Raw genomic sequence first — 16,948 nt, forward strand, 5'->3', positions numbered from 1 at the left:
TCCCTCTCTCCTTCTCTTCCTTTAACTCTTTTGCTCTCGCTTTCTGTCGCTTTTTTTTCATTCCTCTCTTCTCATCTCCAAGGGTTTTATTACAAATAGACTGGATGGATGGTGTGATGCCTGGCGCAGATTGGCATTAGCCGTTGTTTAGAAATGATTCAGATTGGTTGTGCTGAATTTGTTTAATTACCCCCTTTTTTCGAAAACTGTGGATTTACTTTAGTTAGCTTCAATTTCACTGATAATCAACGGTAGATAACAGCTCCTGAGTTACGTTAGGAAAAATGATATCAAGATTATTCTTATTTTTATTAGGAGAAAGCCCTCCGGATCAGGAGACCCGGCCGGGCTAACCCTTGGCAGGTGGGGTATAAGGGGAGGGTACTTCCTGCAAGGGGGCAACGGGTTTAGGAGGGTGAGGGGCTAAGACTAACTCGGGGGCGTAGGGTGCACTGGGTCAGGGGGTTAATCACCGCCAGCGCCCTGGGCCGGGTCAACGGGCTTGGGCTGTAGACATACCCATCCCCGACCACCGCCACCACCTCATGGAGAGCTTCCCACCGGCGGCCACCAAGCCCCCGTGTGCATCAGGACCACCGCCGCTGATAACCGCGGCATGCAGACCTCTTGACCTGAGGAAATCCCAGATATGGGGTTGTTTCGGGACTTCTGAGAATGCCACAACAAAGTGGACATCAGCTCCCCTCCGCCCGGGGAAACATTCAAATCTGTTAGGAGAATGTGACCGTGACCATCAATGACTTGATTGTAGTCTGGAACGGGTGTTGGACCGTGATGAGAAGCTTTGAATGAGGTGGATTCTTCAGGGCTAAACACGTTCAGAGCTCATTGGTTCGGCCCCACATGCCTCAACATTATTTAGTCTGCCACCACTCTTTATGAATATGGAGATTGTATTGGTTAACCTTCTTCATTCTTCTTTTTACTATTTCTCTTTCAAATTAAAGTATTGATTGTCTTCTAAAGGTCCTTGCCGGTGGTCTTTCATGCTTTATTTACAAAAATACCCTTCAAGGCATCTCCATGAAAGACCAGAAACCAAACCTTGCTTTTGAGGGTAATAATGTTATGTATTCTGTGGGCACTTCACCTCAGAATGTGCCAATGAGGTAGAAAACACGACTTTATATGGGTTGTGTTGGCAGGGACTTTGAAACTTATTTCGAGGCACCTCTGAGCAGCCAGTGCCACATAAATAAACACAGACTTCTACTACTTCCTTGTGATGCTTCAACCATCATGGCCGTCTCCCCAGCAGCTGTTGTGGCGCCGCATCCCTCGCCGCTGGTGATCGAGGATAAGGAGCGGGTGTGCGACTCGCTCATCATGTGCATCGTCACCGTCCTGAGTCACGGCCTGAGGAGCGGCGGCGGCGTGGGGGACGTCCTGAGGAAGCCGTCCAAGGAGGTGTGTGTGTGTGTGTGTGTGTGTGTGTGTGTGTGTGTGTGTGTGTGTGTGTGTGTGTGTGTGTGTGTGTGTGTGTGTGTGTGTGTGTGTGTGTGTGTGTGTGTGTGTGTGTGTGTGTGTGCGTGGGGAAGTGGGGGGGGTTAGAGGAGTACAGTTAGTGTTTCTGTGTCTGATTGTGTGGTGCTCGGGGAGGGGGGGGGCGGGGGGGGGGGGGTAGTGAATCATTGAGTGATTGAGGGTTAATAAGTTATTTCAATATTTTTCAAAGAATCCCCTCATGTTCTCCTTCCTCCTCGTTCTCCTCCAGGAGCCTCTGTTCGCGGCCCGGGTCATCTACGACCTGCTGTTCTTCTTCATGGTCATCATCATCGTCCTCAACCTCATCTTCGGTGTCATCATCGACACCTTCGCTGACCTGAGGAGCGAGAAGCAGAAGAAGGAGGAGGTGCTGAAGACCACTTGTTTTATTTGTGGTAGGTAAACAAGAGACAAGGTTTAATTAAAGATGTTTTCTAAAACAGTTACTGCAGATTAATCATTAATCATTTACTGACAACAAATCACCATTCTTCTGCCATTGTTACTCAGGACAGCAGTTATGGCTGCCAAGCAACACAGCCTAGCAAACTTTGAGATTAGCAGCTCATTAATACCAAAAATAAATTGGAATGCGGTAACATTGTGTGCTGAGTATTTTACAATAGCTTCGAGAATCAACTGAACCAATTGATTATCTATTTTATTAACATTAAATAAATCACAATGACGGTAAACACAGCCACACACAATATGACTAAGGACCATTTTGTTTCCATGTATCTCGCCTTCTTCCATCAAAAAGCTATCATATATGAACAAGTTAATAGTTCATTAGATAATATTTGATATGCAGATCTGTTAAAACAACAATTCATTAGGATATTATGATTATTATACATTTGCTTGTATTAACAGCGAAAAGTTCCATAAGACTGTGACTGGGTAGAATAGCTTTGTCGTGAGACGAGCGGAGATCGGGCCCACTTTATAGCGAATGGACGCCATTTGCGATGCACTTGCAGCTATAAAAGAATATATACAGCAAAGCAGCAGTGTGACACACAACAGCTGTTGTGGTGTGCAAGTGAGGTTCTGCAATTTGACGTCGAGAGGCAGAATAGTTCTCTAGAAGGACGGGGGCTGGCTTTTCTTGGTAGTGTAAACAGCCGCACACCTCCTCTTCCCAGAACAGCTTGGTTAGTCATGAGTGCTACTGCAGAGGAGGGAAAGTGTGTCTTCCTGTTGCCGTATGAGTCGCTTGACCATGTTAGACACTGGTGTGATAATGTTCTGAGTCTCCTGAGCATCATATGTCGCAAAGGGCCTGGTGGTTGTTGTTGTTGTTGTCTTTTTCGGTTGGTTGTTTTGTGGGTGAACGGAGTACGTGCCTCTTTACAGTAGGGTTGTCTTTTTCTAAGCTTTATGCTGTTTCTGGGGTACTTACAACTCCACATGATCACACAGATGTACATGTGTTCACGCCCTAACCAGGTAATAATCATTGATAAGTAGAGAGGCAGATTTGACCTCTGTGTGTAACTCTCCAATAAGATATGAGCATGTATCTGTGTTTCTTAGTCTCTAACCTACCTCTGTATAGTCCATGGTGTATATGTGTTTCTATCTGTTTCTATGGACTATATGGTAGTTGGTTAGTGTATCTATGTTTCTATCTGTCTCTATGTAAGTTGGTTAGTGTATCTTTGTTTCTATCTGACAATATGGAAGTGTGTTAGTGTATCTGTGTTTCTATCCGTCTCTATGGACCACATGAACGTAAGCTGCTTTGTTTTTTCACAGGTCTGGAGCGCGACAAGTTTGACAACAAGACAGTGACGTTTGAGGAGCACATCAAGGTGGAGCACAACATGTGGCACTACCTGTTCTTCATCGTGCTGGTGAAGGTCAAGGACTCCACCGAGTACACCGGCCCCGAGAGCTACGTGGCGGAGATGATCAGGGTGAGATGCTCCCCCCAGCCCGGGCCTTTATCAGGCTGTTTACGACCAGCGCACCTCATGCATCTCATGAGTTCTGCTTAGGGCACTGCAACGCAATATTACCACCAATATTAGATTTTTTGCCTGATTTGATAGCTGGTGTTCTCTGGGATTTGTGGAAGATCATTGCCTCCAAATACCCTTTCAAGAATGTTCACCTTTCCTCCTCCTTGACAGTAAATTGCTTTCCTAAACGGTCACCTTCAATCAATTTCTCTGGGTATAATGGTCTTTTTTAAGGTATTTTTGTATTTTGTCTGAATAAATCCATAACCTCTGAACTTTAACCTCCAGATAAAACGTTGATACTAAGTACCAGTCAGTCTGACCTCCAGGGTCTAATAGGTAATCCACCGACTCCTTGACCCCAGCTGCTTTCAACACATGACCGCAGACGTGAGATTTGTGAACGGAGAGTCAACTTCAGACACGGCAAGCCTACGCTGTCGCGCTATTTGTTAATGCTTTAACCGCCTGCTTAATCGTTTAATACCAAGTACCAACACATTCACACATCCAAGGACACATACACATATACATCATTGCACACACATCCATAACGATTCTCTGTCTCCCACAAACACACACACTCACATGCCTGCAAGTTGAGCCACTAATATCGCAGCTCACTTAATATTCATCAGCTTTATATTTGTTCATTGATTTAACCATACATTTACGTATGTATAAAAAATATGTTACGGTTTTAATTGCCAAAAAGTATTAGCTATTTAAAGAAGTATTAATAAAGAATGAATGTGTAATTTCCATATATACATACATTATATAGATTTGAATAGTGTATCTTATTTGCATTAGTTATTTCATAAGAGTTGTATTAATTTAATGTTTCATTTGAAAGTAGTAATTGCTATTTAAAGAAATATTTATAAATAATGAATGTGTAATTTCCATACATGATCTACATTTGTATGGTGTACTCTAGTTGATTTAGTTTAATCTAATTAAGGTAATACAATTACGCTTAAAATGGTTTATTGGGAAGTAGTAATGGCAATTTGAAGAACAAAATAAAGAAATAATGTTTAATCTATTCTCTATATATATACTTTATATACATTTTTATATTGTACAGTATACAAAGGTTATGAAATATTTTCTAATATAATGTGTCATACTTACCAAACTCTTGATTAATAAAATAATAACTGTAAATTCTACGTTAGATATTTTAAAAGATGTATTTCTTGATACAAATTGCAACTCCAAATAACAAAATAACCGGAAATATAAAGATATAAAAGAATTGTATGAAACATTGTTAAGCTAACAAACAGAGTGGTGCAATAGCCCAAATTAAATTAAGCATTTCATTAACAATTGACGTAGATTTATTTATATTTTATTTTGATCATGATGATCATTGCTTACTAAATGTTGCTTTTCGTAGAAAAAAAAATTTGTATAGTTGAGATAGGATTTTGGGTTTTAATCAACTTGAAGACATTGCACAAACGTTGTTTCTAGCCAAAGGAAAGCCCCTTTTATTTGTTGCAGTGGCTGATGGCGCATCTGTGCTGCCTGTGAGTGACGTACTTTCTCGAGACAGTTCGCCATCGCTGTCCCCTTCAGTCTGGGGGTCGGGGTTAGCTCCTGTGAAACTTGGAAGAAACACACTTGAACCTCACCTGCAACACACAAACAAATGCACACACACGCACACATACACACACACGCATACACCCACAGATGCACACATGAATGTATTGTAGGTAAATAATAAATATGATTTTGATTAGAACAGTCTATATAAATGGCATATATTTATATTCACATACTCATATATTTAATGTATCAATATCCATGTATTTAAATGGATATTATATGTAAATTCTTGTTAATTCATAAAATTGTGCCAAAAATGGTTGATTCATGCATTTCAGACGACTTTAACACGAGGCACTTCTTTTGGAATGCCATTATTGCTCTAATGTACAGACTTGACAACCATTTGCGTAATCTGAACAGCATCTGTGCCCACTCAGCTGTTTGTCTCACCATATCCGTCGAGTGTGCTTTAATGTGGGAACAGCGACAGGAGCGCGTAGCTGGGGGAGTACAGGCCCGCACAACTACTCTGATAATGACTGGGCCTGACGTCAGAGGCAGAGATCGCTGCCCTATGCGTCAGGTGGAAATGGCAAATGCAACGGTAAACGGTGAAGGTGTTGCGTACACCACCGGTTGATCTTCTGCGACCACTGTGTGTCTGACACCAAAGAGACACCGCTGCCTCGTTACATATGCGAATAAAACACCTTTGAAAGAGAGGACAAACATTATTATATGGTGTTAGTTCCTAACTAGATGTGAGCGTTGTAGTTTTGCTTTCTCTGTGTTTACAGGCTTGTAGATGTTTTGCCATCCACAGGGTTAACTGGGTGGCTGTCCTGCCAGGTGCCTTGTGGTGTGATGCCGGGAGAGAAATATTTCTGTTGCAGCCTGAGACCCAACACCATATCCTGTTTCCCGGCTTGGGCCCTCCCTGCGGTTCCTAATATTGAGAAATGTTTCTTCGGTCATTTCCATTGAACTGGCGTGTCTCAAGTGCCAACGATTCCTTCCACTTACTGGAAGCATTGTAAACACTGAAGGACTGGACACTCAGACACACACACACACACACACACACACACACACACACACACACACACACACACACGCACACAGTATGAATACCATGGCTAGAATACATGATTGAAGTAAAAATGCGGAACCATCCCTTTTTTTTTTTTCTTGACCATCTCATCTCTGAGAAAGAGTATTACCAGAACTGAACGTGGCCGACATGAAGTCATTGTTGGATGATGCAATTCACTTGAATGGCATTCAAATAAATCAAATATCGCCTTCCTATTTTTTATACTCTTTCGCTTTTGATACTCATGTTTTGCCTATTGTTGGTTAAGTCTCGCCTGCATGCTATCAGCATTCAAATGCACATACATGTACCTGGTAGTCTTTGAAACTTTTGAATCACCAACCAATATAATTTTTTTTTTTTAAATAATATAGTTGATTTGAGCAATGAACTTAGTTTGTCCATTCTGTGGGTGGAAGAGAGTGAAGGCACAGCTCAACATCGACGTCACACTACTGTTGTTTTTCTTTGCATTCAGGAAGTGGAACTTGTTTTCAGAATGAGTGTGGCCTCTCACTATATTACTGTTGTGTGCTTCCCCTTCGACCGTGTGTGTGCGTGCGTGTGCGTGTGCGTGTGCGTGTGTGTGTGTGTGTGTGTATGCGAGACCCAGAAGAGGCTTTGTGGCAAACCTGTGACCACCGCAGGCACTCACCTCCCCGCCTCACATTAAACCACTGAAATCAGGGACTTTTCCCAGCCCAGTTCCGTGGTACCCAGCATGCGTGGTGCAGGATGCACTCACCTGCAGAGCGGTGTTTTTCTCTTTAATCTTGTTGCGAACAATGTGCTCATGCGGTTCATTCAGGGGCTGTCTCTGTTTAAGAAGTTAAACTCTTTTCAGACGTCTTCCTGTATGTCTGTCCGTCTATGTCTATCCATCTGTCAATCTGTATCTATCCATCTGTCTGTCTTTCTGTATGTGTGTCTTGTTTGTCTGTCTATGTCTATCCATCTGTATCTATCCGTCGGTCTTTATGTCTGTCTGTCTGTATAGCTACATATGTATTTCTGTTTGTCCACCCACCCGTCTATTTGTCTGCATGCCTGTCTGTCTGTCTTTGTCTGTCTCTAACATTCATGAAACACATTATTCCCATTTAGATGGAAATGGAATGGAAGGACCCAGAGATGAGCTTGATTCCATTTTATGCTAAACAAAAAAAGGTGCTGTCCGTTTCAAATATTGAATTTTTCAAGGCAAGAATTACTCTAAAAAAACTCCCTCTCGTGCTTACATAACCATGGCAGCACCAGATGAAAGATGTAACTCAGACATTGTTATTCCAAATGTTCAGAACGTGCTTCAAGCTTTCGATGATCTTAACTCTGCTTCGTTGTTTGTTTCCCTTCTCCGTTGACCCAGGACCACAACCTTGACTGGTTTCCCAGAATGAGAGCCATGTCTCTGGTGAGCAGCGATGCGGATGGTGAGCAGAATGAAATCCGAAATCTGCAGGAGAAGCTGGAATCCACTATGAAGCTGGTGACCAACCTCTCGGGCCAATTGACAGAGCTCAAAGAACAGGTCCGTTCAAACACCGCAACCGAGAATACCGCCATGATACCTAATAATACCTTCAAAATTATAACATATACTACATAATACAACGCGACACGCTCCACTTGTGACAAGAACTTCAAGACTGAGTGCTGGTTCCTTAATGGAATAATAACAAAGAAGGAAAGGCCTTTTCAGGTACAGTGGCTCATGATGTAGGATACTAAAAGATAAAACTCAAAGAAGCACAACACAAATTATGCTGATTTCTAGAAGTAGACATAATAATAATAATAATAATACATTTAATTTAGAGGCGCCTTTCAAAACACCCAAGGTCACCTTACAGAGCATATAGTCATCATACAATATTTTTAAAAAAAAACAAGGCATTGTGGAAAAAGATAAATAAGACGGGAACTAAGATCTTCCTGTATTTGATCAACCAACAATGTTATAGTGTAATATTGTTTAACTGACTTGATGCAGAGTCCTGAATCCAAACGGACATACAAGCGGCAGGTTCTTCAATCAAACCTATTGATGTATCAAAGAACAATTGCTTCACACTATTTGACACGAGTCAAATCAACTCAAATACTGACCGGATAAAGCAGTAAGCCAGTATCAAGCTTCCGATTTCTAGCAGCCAATTAAGAGCCAGCGGGACTTGGACAGAATAAACGATTATTAAGTCAGTAAGTGCCATATAAAACGCTACACAAATATCTATTATTTGATTATTCAATTAAGGTTCAAATCCTTTGAATGGACCTTTTATTAAATTAGACCCAGTGTACACCAACACAGTAGGGAGCAGCGCCACCCTGCAGCTTCAGAGAGCTGGCATGGTCCCTTACTGCTGTCGACTTTGCTTGCGTTTCCTCTCGGTGTGCTGGTTTCCTGCTACCTGCTATAACACATTTACATTTACATTTATATTTAGGGCATTTAGCAGACGCTTTTATCCAAAGCGACTTACAATAAGTACATTTGTCATAAGAAGTGCAACAATATATCGCTGTCGGTACAGTAAGGATGTTCATAGAACCAAGTGCAAGGACAACAATCGCTAGGCTAACCCGTGTTACAGTAATGATAGCAGCTACTGCAGTTGCTACACATAACACGCAGGCTAATGATAGACCTGAGATCAGGCCTCGTTAAGTCATGATGTGTGTGACACTGGTGATAGACTGGCGTGCCATCCTTCCCTACCTCACGCCGATGGAAGCAGGGATAGGTTCCAGCTACGGCCAAGAAGTCGGAACAACGCATTCATTCCCATTTCCCAGATTACCCCAATAGGGGGGAACACTACATTAGTTCAGACAACCTCGTTCATCAACCAATATAAAACAAGGGGGGGGGGCGTTTTATGCAGATTTATCTGAAACATTGCCGCAAGACGGTTATGAGTGTGTTCCCTTTTCCTGTCAGGTTTTTTTTTTGGAAATTCAAAAACTGTTGTAGAATCTTGATATTTCTCTCATTTAAAGAGGGCCTTAGTGGGTAAAGATGGATGGATGATTGATGGACTGACGTGAATAATGTATGAATGGATAATGGAGGCATGGGTGTATGGATGGATTGTGGATGTTTGGATGCATAATGGATGAATGATAGACGATGGGTGGATGGATAATGGATGGATGAAAGAGAGATGGATAATGGATGGCTGGATTGATAATGGTTCAATGATGGATTGTGGACATTTGATTGATGGTTGAAGAGAATGGGCAGATGGATGGATGAATAAAAGGCAGTTCTCTGTTCATTGAGGAGAAATTTTCAGATAGCAAAATATACCTTGCTCACACAATGTATTTTCATAAAAGTTTTGCCAAAGCTTCATTGAGCCATCAATATAAACAGCCAACCTTTCTCTGTGTAAGTCTCTTGCCCTTTAGATGCAGAGCTTACTAAAAACAGAAGACAATGAGTCATGGTTCACAACACTGCTCATCGGCCTTTCAACCTGATGGTGTCTGCGTCATTAGAGCAGAAACTATTTTAAGTTTGGATACACGTTGTGGCCCTGTTGATAAGACGGGAAATTGGTTTGTTATGTTGTTCTTCCGTTATAATGCCGGAATATAATTTACAATCCAAAATTACAATAAGATATTTTCATCTGAATATTATAATTAGGTGAGTGCTGCAATGCAGCGCTCAACTATTGTTCTTTATAAGTTTTATTCATTCCATCTTTATTATTCTCTACAAAATTTGTATTGGGACCTATCTCCTTCCTCAGTTTTTCACCTAGAGACTCTTAAAGAGATTTTTTAAATATTTTATACTTTTAAAATCATATCTTTTTTTTAACATGGGAGTCAATGGGAGGACGGCAGAGCCGCCCTCTGGTACTTTAAACTGTTTAAACTAAATACATTTTCAACCGTTTATCTTCGTTCAAACCATTTAACAAATCTACACACTTGTATCTTCAATAATATCCAAACGGAATTTGGCTATCATTGAAACTTTCTTCAGAATCACAGTTTTAGTTTCAAACCGTCATATTCTACAGTTGGTCCCATTGAAGCGGTCTGCCCATTCTGATATTCAAATTACGTAAGACGTCGTAACTCGGTCAAATTTCAACCGTTTACGTTCGTTCAAACCATTTAACAAATCTACACACTTGTATCTTCAATAATATCCAAACAGATTTTGATATCATTTATACTTTATTCACAGTTTAAGTTTCATACCGGCTTCGTTTTCACTTGGTCTCATTGATTTACGTTGACGCTGGAGCGTAAGGACTAGAGGTGGCTCGGTCGCGAAACGAATCAGTTCGAATGAACAAATCTTTATGACAAACAAACCGAATTGGTTCCTTTCTCTCGTTCATCTTGTTCGTCTCGTTCATTCTCAGACTCGACTCATTCTCAGACTCAGACCCACTAGTCGCTGACTCGCTGACAGTTCGTTCACTCACTGTGTGAGTGGTGAAGAGGGACCGACTGAGAGACGTCACGACTCATGAGAGCCAGCCAATCGTATGCTGTTCTAGGACTGAGTCTAGGACGCTCACGTTTTATTTTAGCCAGTGAGAGACAGAAATCAACCGGTTTCTTTGGGGGGAAAAAACGAATGGGCTTAGTGAGCGAGCTATCTATTATTCACATTGGCCATCTGCTGCATGGACGTATATAAAGGATACATTGATTGTACATATTTATAAATTTATAAATTCGTCCCAGCCTTTATACCACAGATACTCTAGGGTCTATAGCATATAACCGCGTTGTCTGATTACAGTTTAATTCATTTTTCACAAGCTACCAGCTCTCGTTGTGGCGACCAGTCACCGCGCCATTCGTCAGCCGAGAGCTGACGAATGGTTAAATAGGTTTAAAGCTAAATGGTCCCGCCCCCAGGACAATGAAATACACTGTTAGAACAGTGCCAGATTTGAAACTCTGAAAATGCGCTGGTGAAATTGTTTTGAACTTTGAAAATGTGTTGGTGAAAATGATGGAGAAGATAAAATAGAACACAAAATCAGGTTTACAGATGTTTGAATTTTTGTTTGGATTTTTTTCAGGTTATAATCTCTTTTTTCAGTGTTGCAAAACCTTTTTTACAAGGTGTTGAGTTTTCAAACCCAGACTTACAAGCCTTTGAAAAAAAAAATTCAGGTTTGAATTATGGCAGGAAACTGGCTCCATATATAACCGCGCTTTCTGATTACAGTTTAATGCATTTTTCACAATTAACCAGCTCTCGTTTTGAAGGCAGTGTTAATTTTGGCAGCTAGATTTAGTCTTGGGCTGCAAAGGGTTCTGTTTATGAGAGCCTAAAACACCCGGGACCCCCACCATCATTGCTAAATGAAGTCTATTATCTTGCTGATATGTTAAACATCCAATAATCAACTACACCCCCATCCCGCTGCGTTTGGTTAAAGTTGTAATGTTGACGTCTGAGAATGAGAACGAGGGAGGTGCTGAGTCTGAGAACCGTGCATTCCACGATTCGATTCACCGCTACCGGAAACTCGACTGAACGAACAAGGGAGGAGCTGAGTCTGACTGACTCAGAGAACCGTGCATGATTCGATTTACCGCTACTGGAAACTCGACTGAACGAACGAACGAACGAACGAGCATTCGCGAACAACTCCTCTTGGCGAACTGACCGACGCGAACTGAATCACATTTTCTGCAGGAAATGCATTTTCTAGTTACACCTGCAATACATAATTCATAAATGGACAACTAACTACTAAGCCCCATCTACCTTTTGATTAACTGAATACTGAAAACACAGTTTTCTTCTTTCAAATTAATAATCACGGTGGCAGTTCTTTCTGTCCGATGAGGCAAACCACCTGAAAATACAAACACCCTAAAAGGAATAATTTAAGGCTTTATCCCCATGGTTACAACAAAGACCAGTGTGTGATACTTATATTGTTTGCTAGTATGCATCGTTGAGCATGAGCATTTTGGCAAAATGGCATCGACCACCATGTTCAAGATCATGGAAGACATAATAACACGTTTAACAAAAAGAAAATATCCCAAAAAGATGTTGTGGGGTCTGCTGGTACTTGTCTACCAGTGAGTTTGCTCTGTCCACCTGCTCCTACAGCCATCCCTAAACTGCAGCATATTGAACGGCTGGTTCAGGATTTTGGCTTTAGCGCCTTCTGTGATTCTTCCTGTGTGATTCTTCCTGTTTGGAACAGCGGTGAGACCACTTTTTGTCAATCAGTCCAGTGGTAATATCAAAATGGGTCAATTTCAACAAGGAGAATTAACCCTTTTTTACAAGCCGTCACTACAAGACTATTTGGTTCAGAATTCAGTTTCTCCTTCCACTTTTTCGCTTTTTTGGTGGTGTTGTGCACAGCTTAGACAAAGAAGAACTGGAGTAATAGCTTGTAAAATAAATGTAATTCTTTAATAAATTAACGTTGTTTATTCCAAGTCACACTCAACACGTTAATCATTTCAAGTGTGCATTATCTGTAAGGTCTATTCATTTGAATTGTGGAGTTAATGATTCGGCAGCTCAGAATTCCAACCAGCACACTAATGCTAACCGGTACTCTGACAGATGATCAAATCGATTTGCCATTTAAAAATATGTATAACACTTGACGTCCATGTTCAAATAATCTGCTCAACAACGGTAACAGAGATAACGGTTTGACTGTAGGTAAAAAGGTTAATTGGATGCTTTAAAGAATGCCCAAAAATAAAAGTTTTTGTGTAGTTCAGTTCTTTTTTTTTTTGCAGAACTATAAAGAGATATTTGTTGTTGAAGTGAGAAGTATGGGTAAGGAAGCGAATCTCATTGAGACACATTTACCCAGACAGGACCAACCAGGGAGGAAACCGGTGGAGAGGAACCATCCAAATATAGCTCACCCCTTTTAAATTAGCGCTGCACTTTTATTGATACGCCTGAAAGACAAACACCAAATTGCATTAATCTCCAAGGTTGTTTCTTTTTGTGTGTGTGTGTGTGTGTGTGTGTGTGTGTGTGTGTGTGTGTGTGTGTGTGTGTGTGTGTGTGTGTAAATACAGTAGAGAAATGTTCCTCTTTAATTATTAAAAGTTTTTCAAATAAAAGCAACTCAACTAAACATATCCATAGGCATTACAGATACGTTTATCCTTACAGCATATGCACCAAGGCTGCCTGTTAGTTTCTGATGCCTCCTTGTTTATCAGAGGAGGTTGCATCCTGTGAGGAGACTCATTTTCTGAACACACATAAAACCCTCCTAACCTTCACTTGACATATTCAAATGGGCCAAAGTTTGCCAAAAGTGCCATTGTTGGATCATATAATTCAAGCACTAAAACAAAGTCATTATTCAAAAAAATCTGCTGGTCGGGTATATATCTTGACTAAAGGTTAACAACTTTGAAAATCGAGTGAGTTTTGTTTACAGTCAGGCTTACGTCAGAGCCACAGGACTCTCTGGATGAGTGTTGTGGTAAAGATTTCTGAGGAATCTTATCCGTTTGGTAAAACACACTTCAGTGCTAAAAACATCTGCAGGCAAGAGTCACTTCAGATTTGCCTTTTGGATTGAACAAACGAAACGCACAAACAGAAGGATCACCCAACACACACCGACCGACCACAGTCCAGTAGCAGGGGCCTCGCTCCAGCGTATATTCACAGGTACTAACTGATCAACAAAATGTCCTACTTTCGGTTTTCTCTTCTCTCTCTTCGTCAGATGACAGAGCAACGGAAGCAAAAGCAGCGCATCGGCCTATTGGGCCATCCGCAGCACATGAATGCCAACCCCCAGCAGCCCGCGTAGCGACCACTTGACCCAACACGACCACCCAGTGAGGGGGCGACTGCCGATGGACTGCCGAGCCTCTGCTCTGGGTGTCTGTGCGGTGTGATCCGCATAGCTACAGCTTATAATGGTATGAAACGTTTTAGAGAAACACAAGTAGGTTAGTGACGGTAAAATGTCTTATAATGTCTAGCCCGTGCTCGTGGTGACTCCATCCGGTACGACTCAGTAAGCCTAATGTATGTGGCCCTACGAGGGCCCGCGGTGCCAAGTGCTTTTCTATGTAGAGACGAATGGGATTTTTGTTCGATACATGGCCTTTACTGAATGAACTTGAACGACGGAGAAGCCGAATGGACTGGAAAGTTACACGAAAAGTCCCATTTCAAGCTTTTTTTCCTAACGGTTTAAGCAGTATTTATTAACTTTTCTTCTTTGTCTTTTGGTGCAATACTCAATCTTATGCAACCTTCATATATGTGGACTTGAGTCTTGAATTGTTTTGTAAGGGTTGAGAGCTTGCACTCTTCTGTCGTGTCATGTTTGTCTCAGATAGCCCTCGGTAGGAGATATGTTGAATTAAATCCTAATATAGAAGTGATAATAATAATATAAATTATAATTATATGCCAGCCCAATTTTTATTATTTTTATTTCAATTACATTTATTTAATTTATTTGCTGTGTATATTGCAAACAATTCAAAGGCACTCAAGATAGTTTACTGTGTCATATATATATATATATGAAAAAAAACATATATATATATATAGATATATAGATTATTATTATTTTTTATATATCTATACCTTTGTTTGTCCAATGCTGTCTTATCTGAAAGCTTGTTTTATGATGATCTTATATATTTATGTGTGTCAGTGCTGCTAATACATTATGCTCAGGAGTTTACAGCTAATAATGAATCATTAGAATATGACCAAAATGCGTCTCACATTTTTTGTATGTGCCTTTTTATTATTTTTCCCATAACGGTGGAAATGTAGTTTATCTTGCATAGATGCAAAGTCTTAATTATCAAAAACTATGTATTTAATATGTTTTTGTTTATTTATTAGTTTATTTATTAATTTACGGAATTGCTTTATGAGTGGGGCAGTATTTTTGTAAGTGTACATACAACCATTGCTTAAACCATTGCTTTTGTATACTGTAAGTAGTACATTTCCAGGAGAATAAAAAATGGAAATAAATGCAAAAAAAGCCACAATATTTCCATTCTAAGCAGTGTCAATTTGTACATTAAAGTAGAAGTATTTATTTAATTGTATGAAAATATCCTGTGCTTCTTGAGTTTGGGTTTGGCATGTATAGTGGATCTAAAGAGTCAACTCAAATGATAATGACGGTGTTTAAAAGCACGCAGGTCATGGGCGATGTTTCAGTTATGGAGAATATGACGGTGGTCTTAAGGTAACAAACGTAACAACCACTTGATATCAGAGTTTCTGTTTCACAGTGAAAGGGTGGTAATGACTTGACATGTTTTCTTTCAGACGTGTTACTTTAGCCTACTTACTAAATGCTGTTGGCCCACGCTTGTTGTCGGCAAGCAATGTGAAACTGGGTAAACAATAACAACTACGACAAATAATGAACTTAAAATCTATGTTTGGTTAAAACGTGAGTTACAACGACTAGTTTTAAAAGGCTCGGGATATTGTTTACATTTTAAATAAGAGTTAACCTATGCAAAAAGAAGCAATAGACAAGAGGTACAAGAAAAGTTGTCTAAATATGAAGCCTAAAAGTAATTCCATCTGTCCTTATACGGCCAGATTATTTTGATTTTTTGATGTGCACGACAACTATATTCAGCTTAACCTCTAGTGTTTTGATATTATGAGTCCTCTAAAACACGTCAGCACTATTGTAAGCCACACATTTCACCTTAAGAAGGACAATCGCTGCGGCCAATTCGGATAAAATCATTCTTTAAAAATCGTCTATTTCAAGCTTGTATGTTTACGCTGAAACTGGGGTTCCTTCGAAATAATCTGTCTTCTTTGGGACCCCTGTAAACTCTTATTAGGCTATCGCCTCATAGGCGTCTCGTCTCGAGCAGGGACATGGGGTGATGTGTCTGTGACCCTACCAGACAGCAGTCGCTCCCATCCCATGCGGTGCGTGCGGATGACGTCAACGGCAGAGCTGCTCTGCTCCTTGTTACTTGAGCGGCCATGAGGAGCTCAACGTGACAGCTCAGCGCGAGCAGCCCGCCGCCGCCGTTCACATTCTCCTCTCGCCGCATGTGCACGTGTAGCAGCAGACGAGTACAGTATGAGAGGGCACGCTTCGACAAGCAAGCAGCGCACATGTAAAACAAATAATAAAAAAATAAAGACCTGAAGAACGTGATGGATAGATACGTAAAACATATCTGTGAGCGGAATGTGTTCAAACGTAGCGTGCGACTAGATGTAGGCCTAATAGTCGTTATAAGTGCCGATGCGCATTGAAGTCATTTTATGGCCAATATGGGCTATAGCTTTTTATTTGCAAACTCTTTAACATTGAACATGGTATATGTTGAAGGGTTCCTCGAAAATTAAAAGATAACTTTTTGTCTTTGTCAGTAGCTCTTTGCGCGCAATTAGGCTATATATGTTGGTTATGGTTGTAATTATTTATTCAAGCCAATTTGGGTATAGCTTAGTCTAAAGTGTTATTCTGCGACTATTCTTATTCCCACTCACATGCTACAGCCTAGATGTTAATGTTCCAGCTATCTTTATTTTTCATTAATAAAAACAAATTGACAGGAATGGGCAGGACAGTTTCAAGACGACGCGAAACATTCTGCCCTAATTTTTTTTTTTGTAAATAGCGTGGCTGCGCACGTTCCGCTCTAACTGCGTAGCTGAGAGCGTGGTGGTACACGAGACACCTCCCGCTAGAATGGGGGGAGGGCCAAGCTCGTGCAGATCCTCCTTGTTATTACTCACAGCAGAAAAAGGGGCCGTGCTCCTCGAGGGTTGAAAGCGCCGTCCAACACGTGAGCCTCATGTGACTCGAGCTGG

General features: G+C 40.9%; 1 protein-coding gene across 1 annotated transcript in view; it reads left to right on the forward strand.

Moving 5' to 3' along the window:
- Window positions 1-15,140, forward strand: part of itpr1b (inositol 1,4,5-trisphosphate receptor, type 1b) — a 95,511-nt gene extending 80,371 nt beyond the window's left edge. Inside the window, 5 exon segments of the mRNA XM_060070101.1 lie at window positions 1,280-1,428; window positions 1,736-1,901; window positions 3,268-3,428; window positions 7,496-7,657; window positions 13,842-15,140. Of these exon segments, the coding sequence (XP_059926084.1) occupies window positions 1,280-1,428; window positions 1,736-1,901; window positions 3,268-3,428; window positions 7,496-7,657; window positions 13,842-13,928 (725 nt within the window). The 3' untranslated portion in view covers window positions 13,929-15,140.
- Window positions 15,141-16,948: the final 1,808 nt, after the last annotated feature.

Source organism: Gadus macrocephalus, chromosome 13 (assembly GCF_031168955.1).
Source record: "Gadus macrocephalus chromosome 13, ASM3116895v1".
NCBI classification, from domain to species: Eukaryota; Metazoa; Chordata; class Actinopteri; order Gadiformes; family Gadidae; genus Gadus; species Gadus macrocephalus.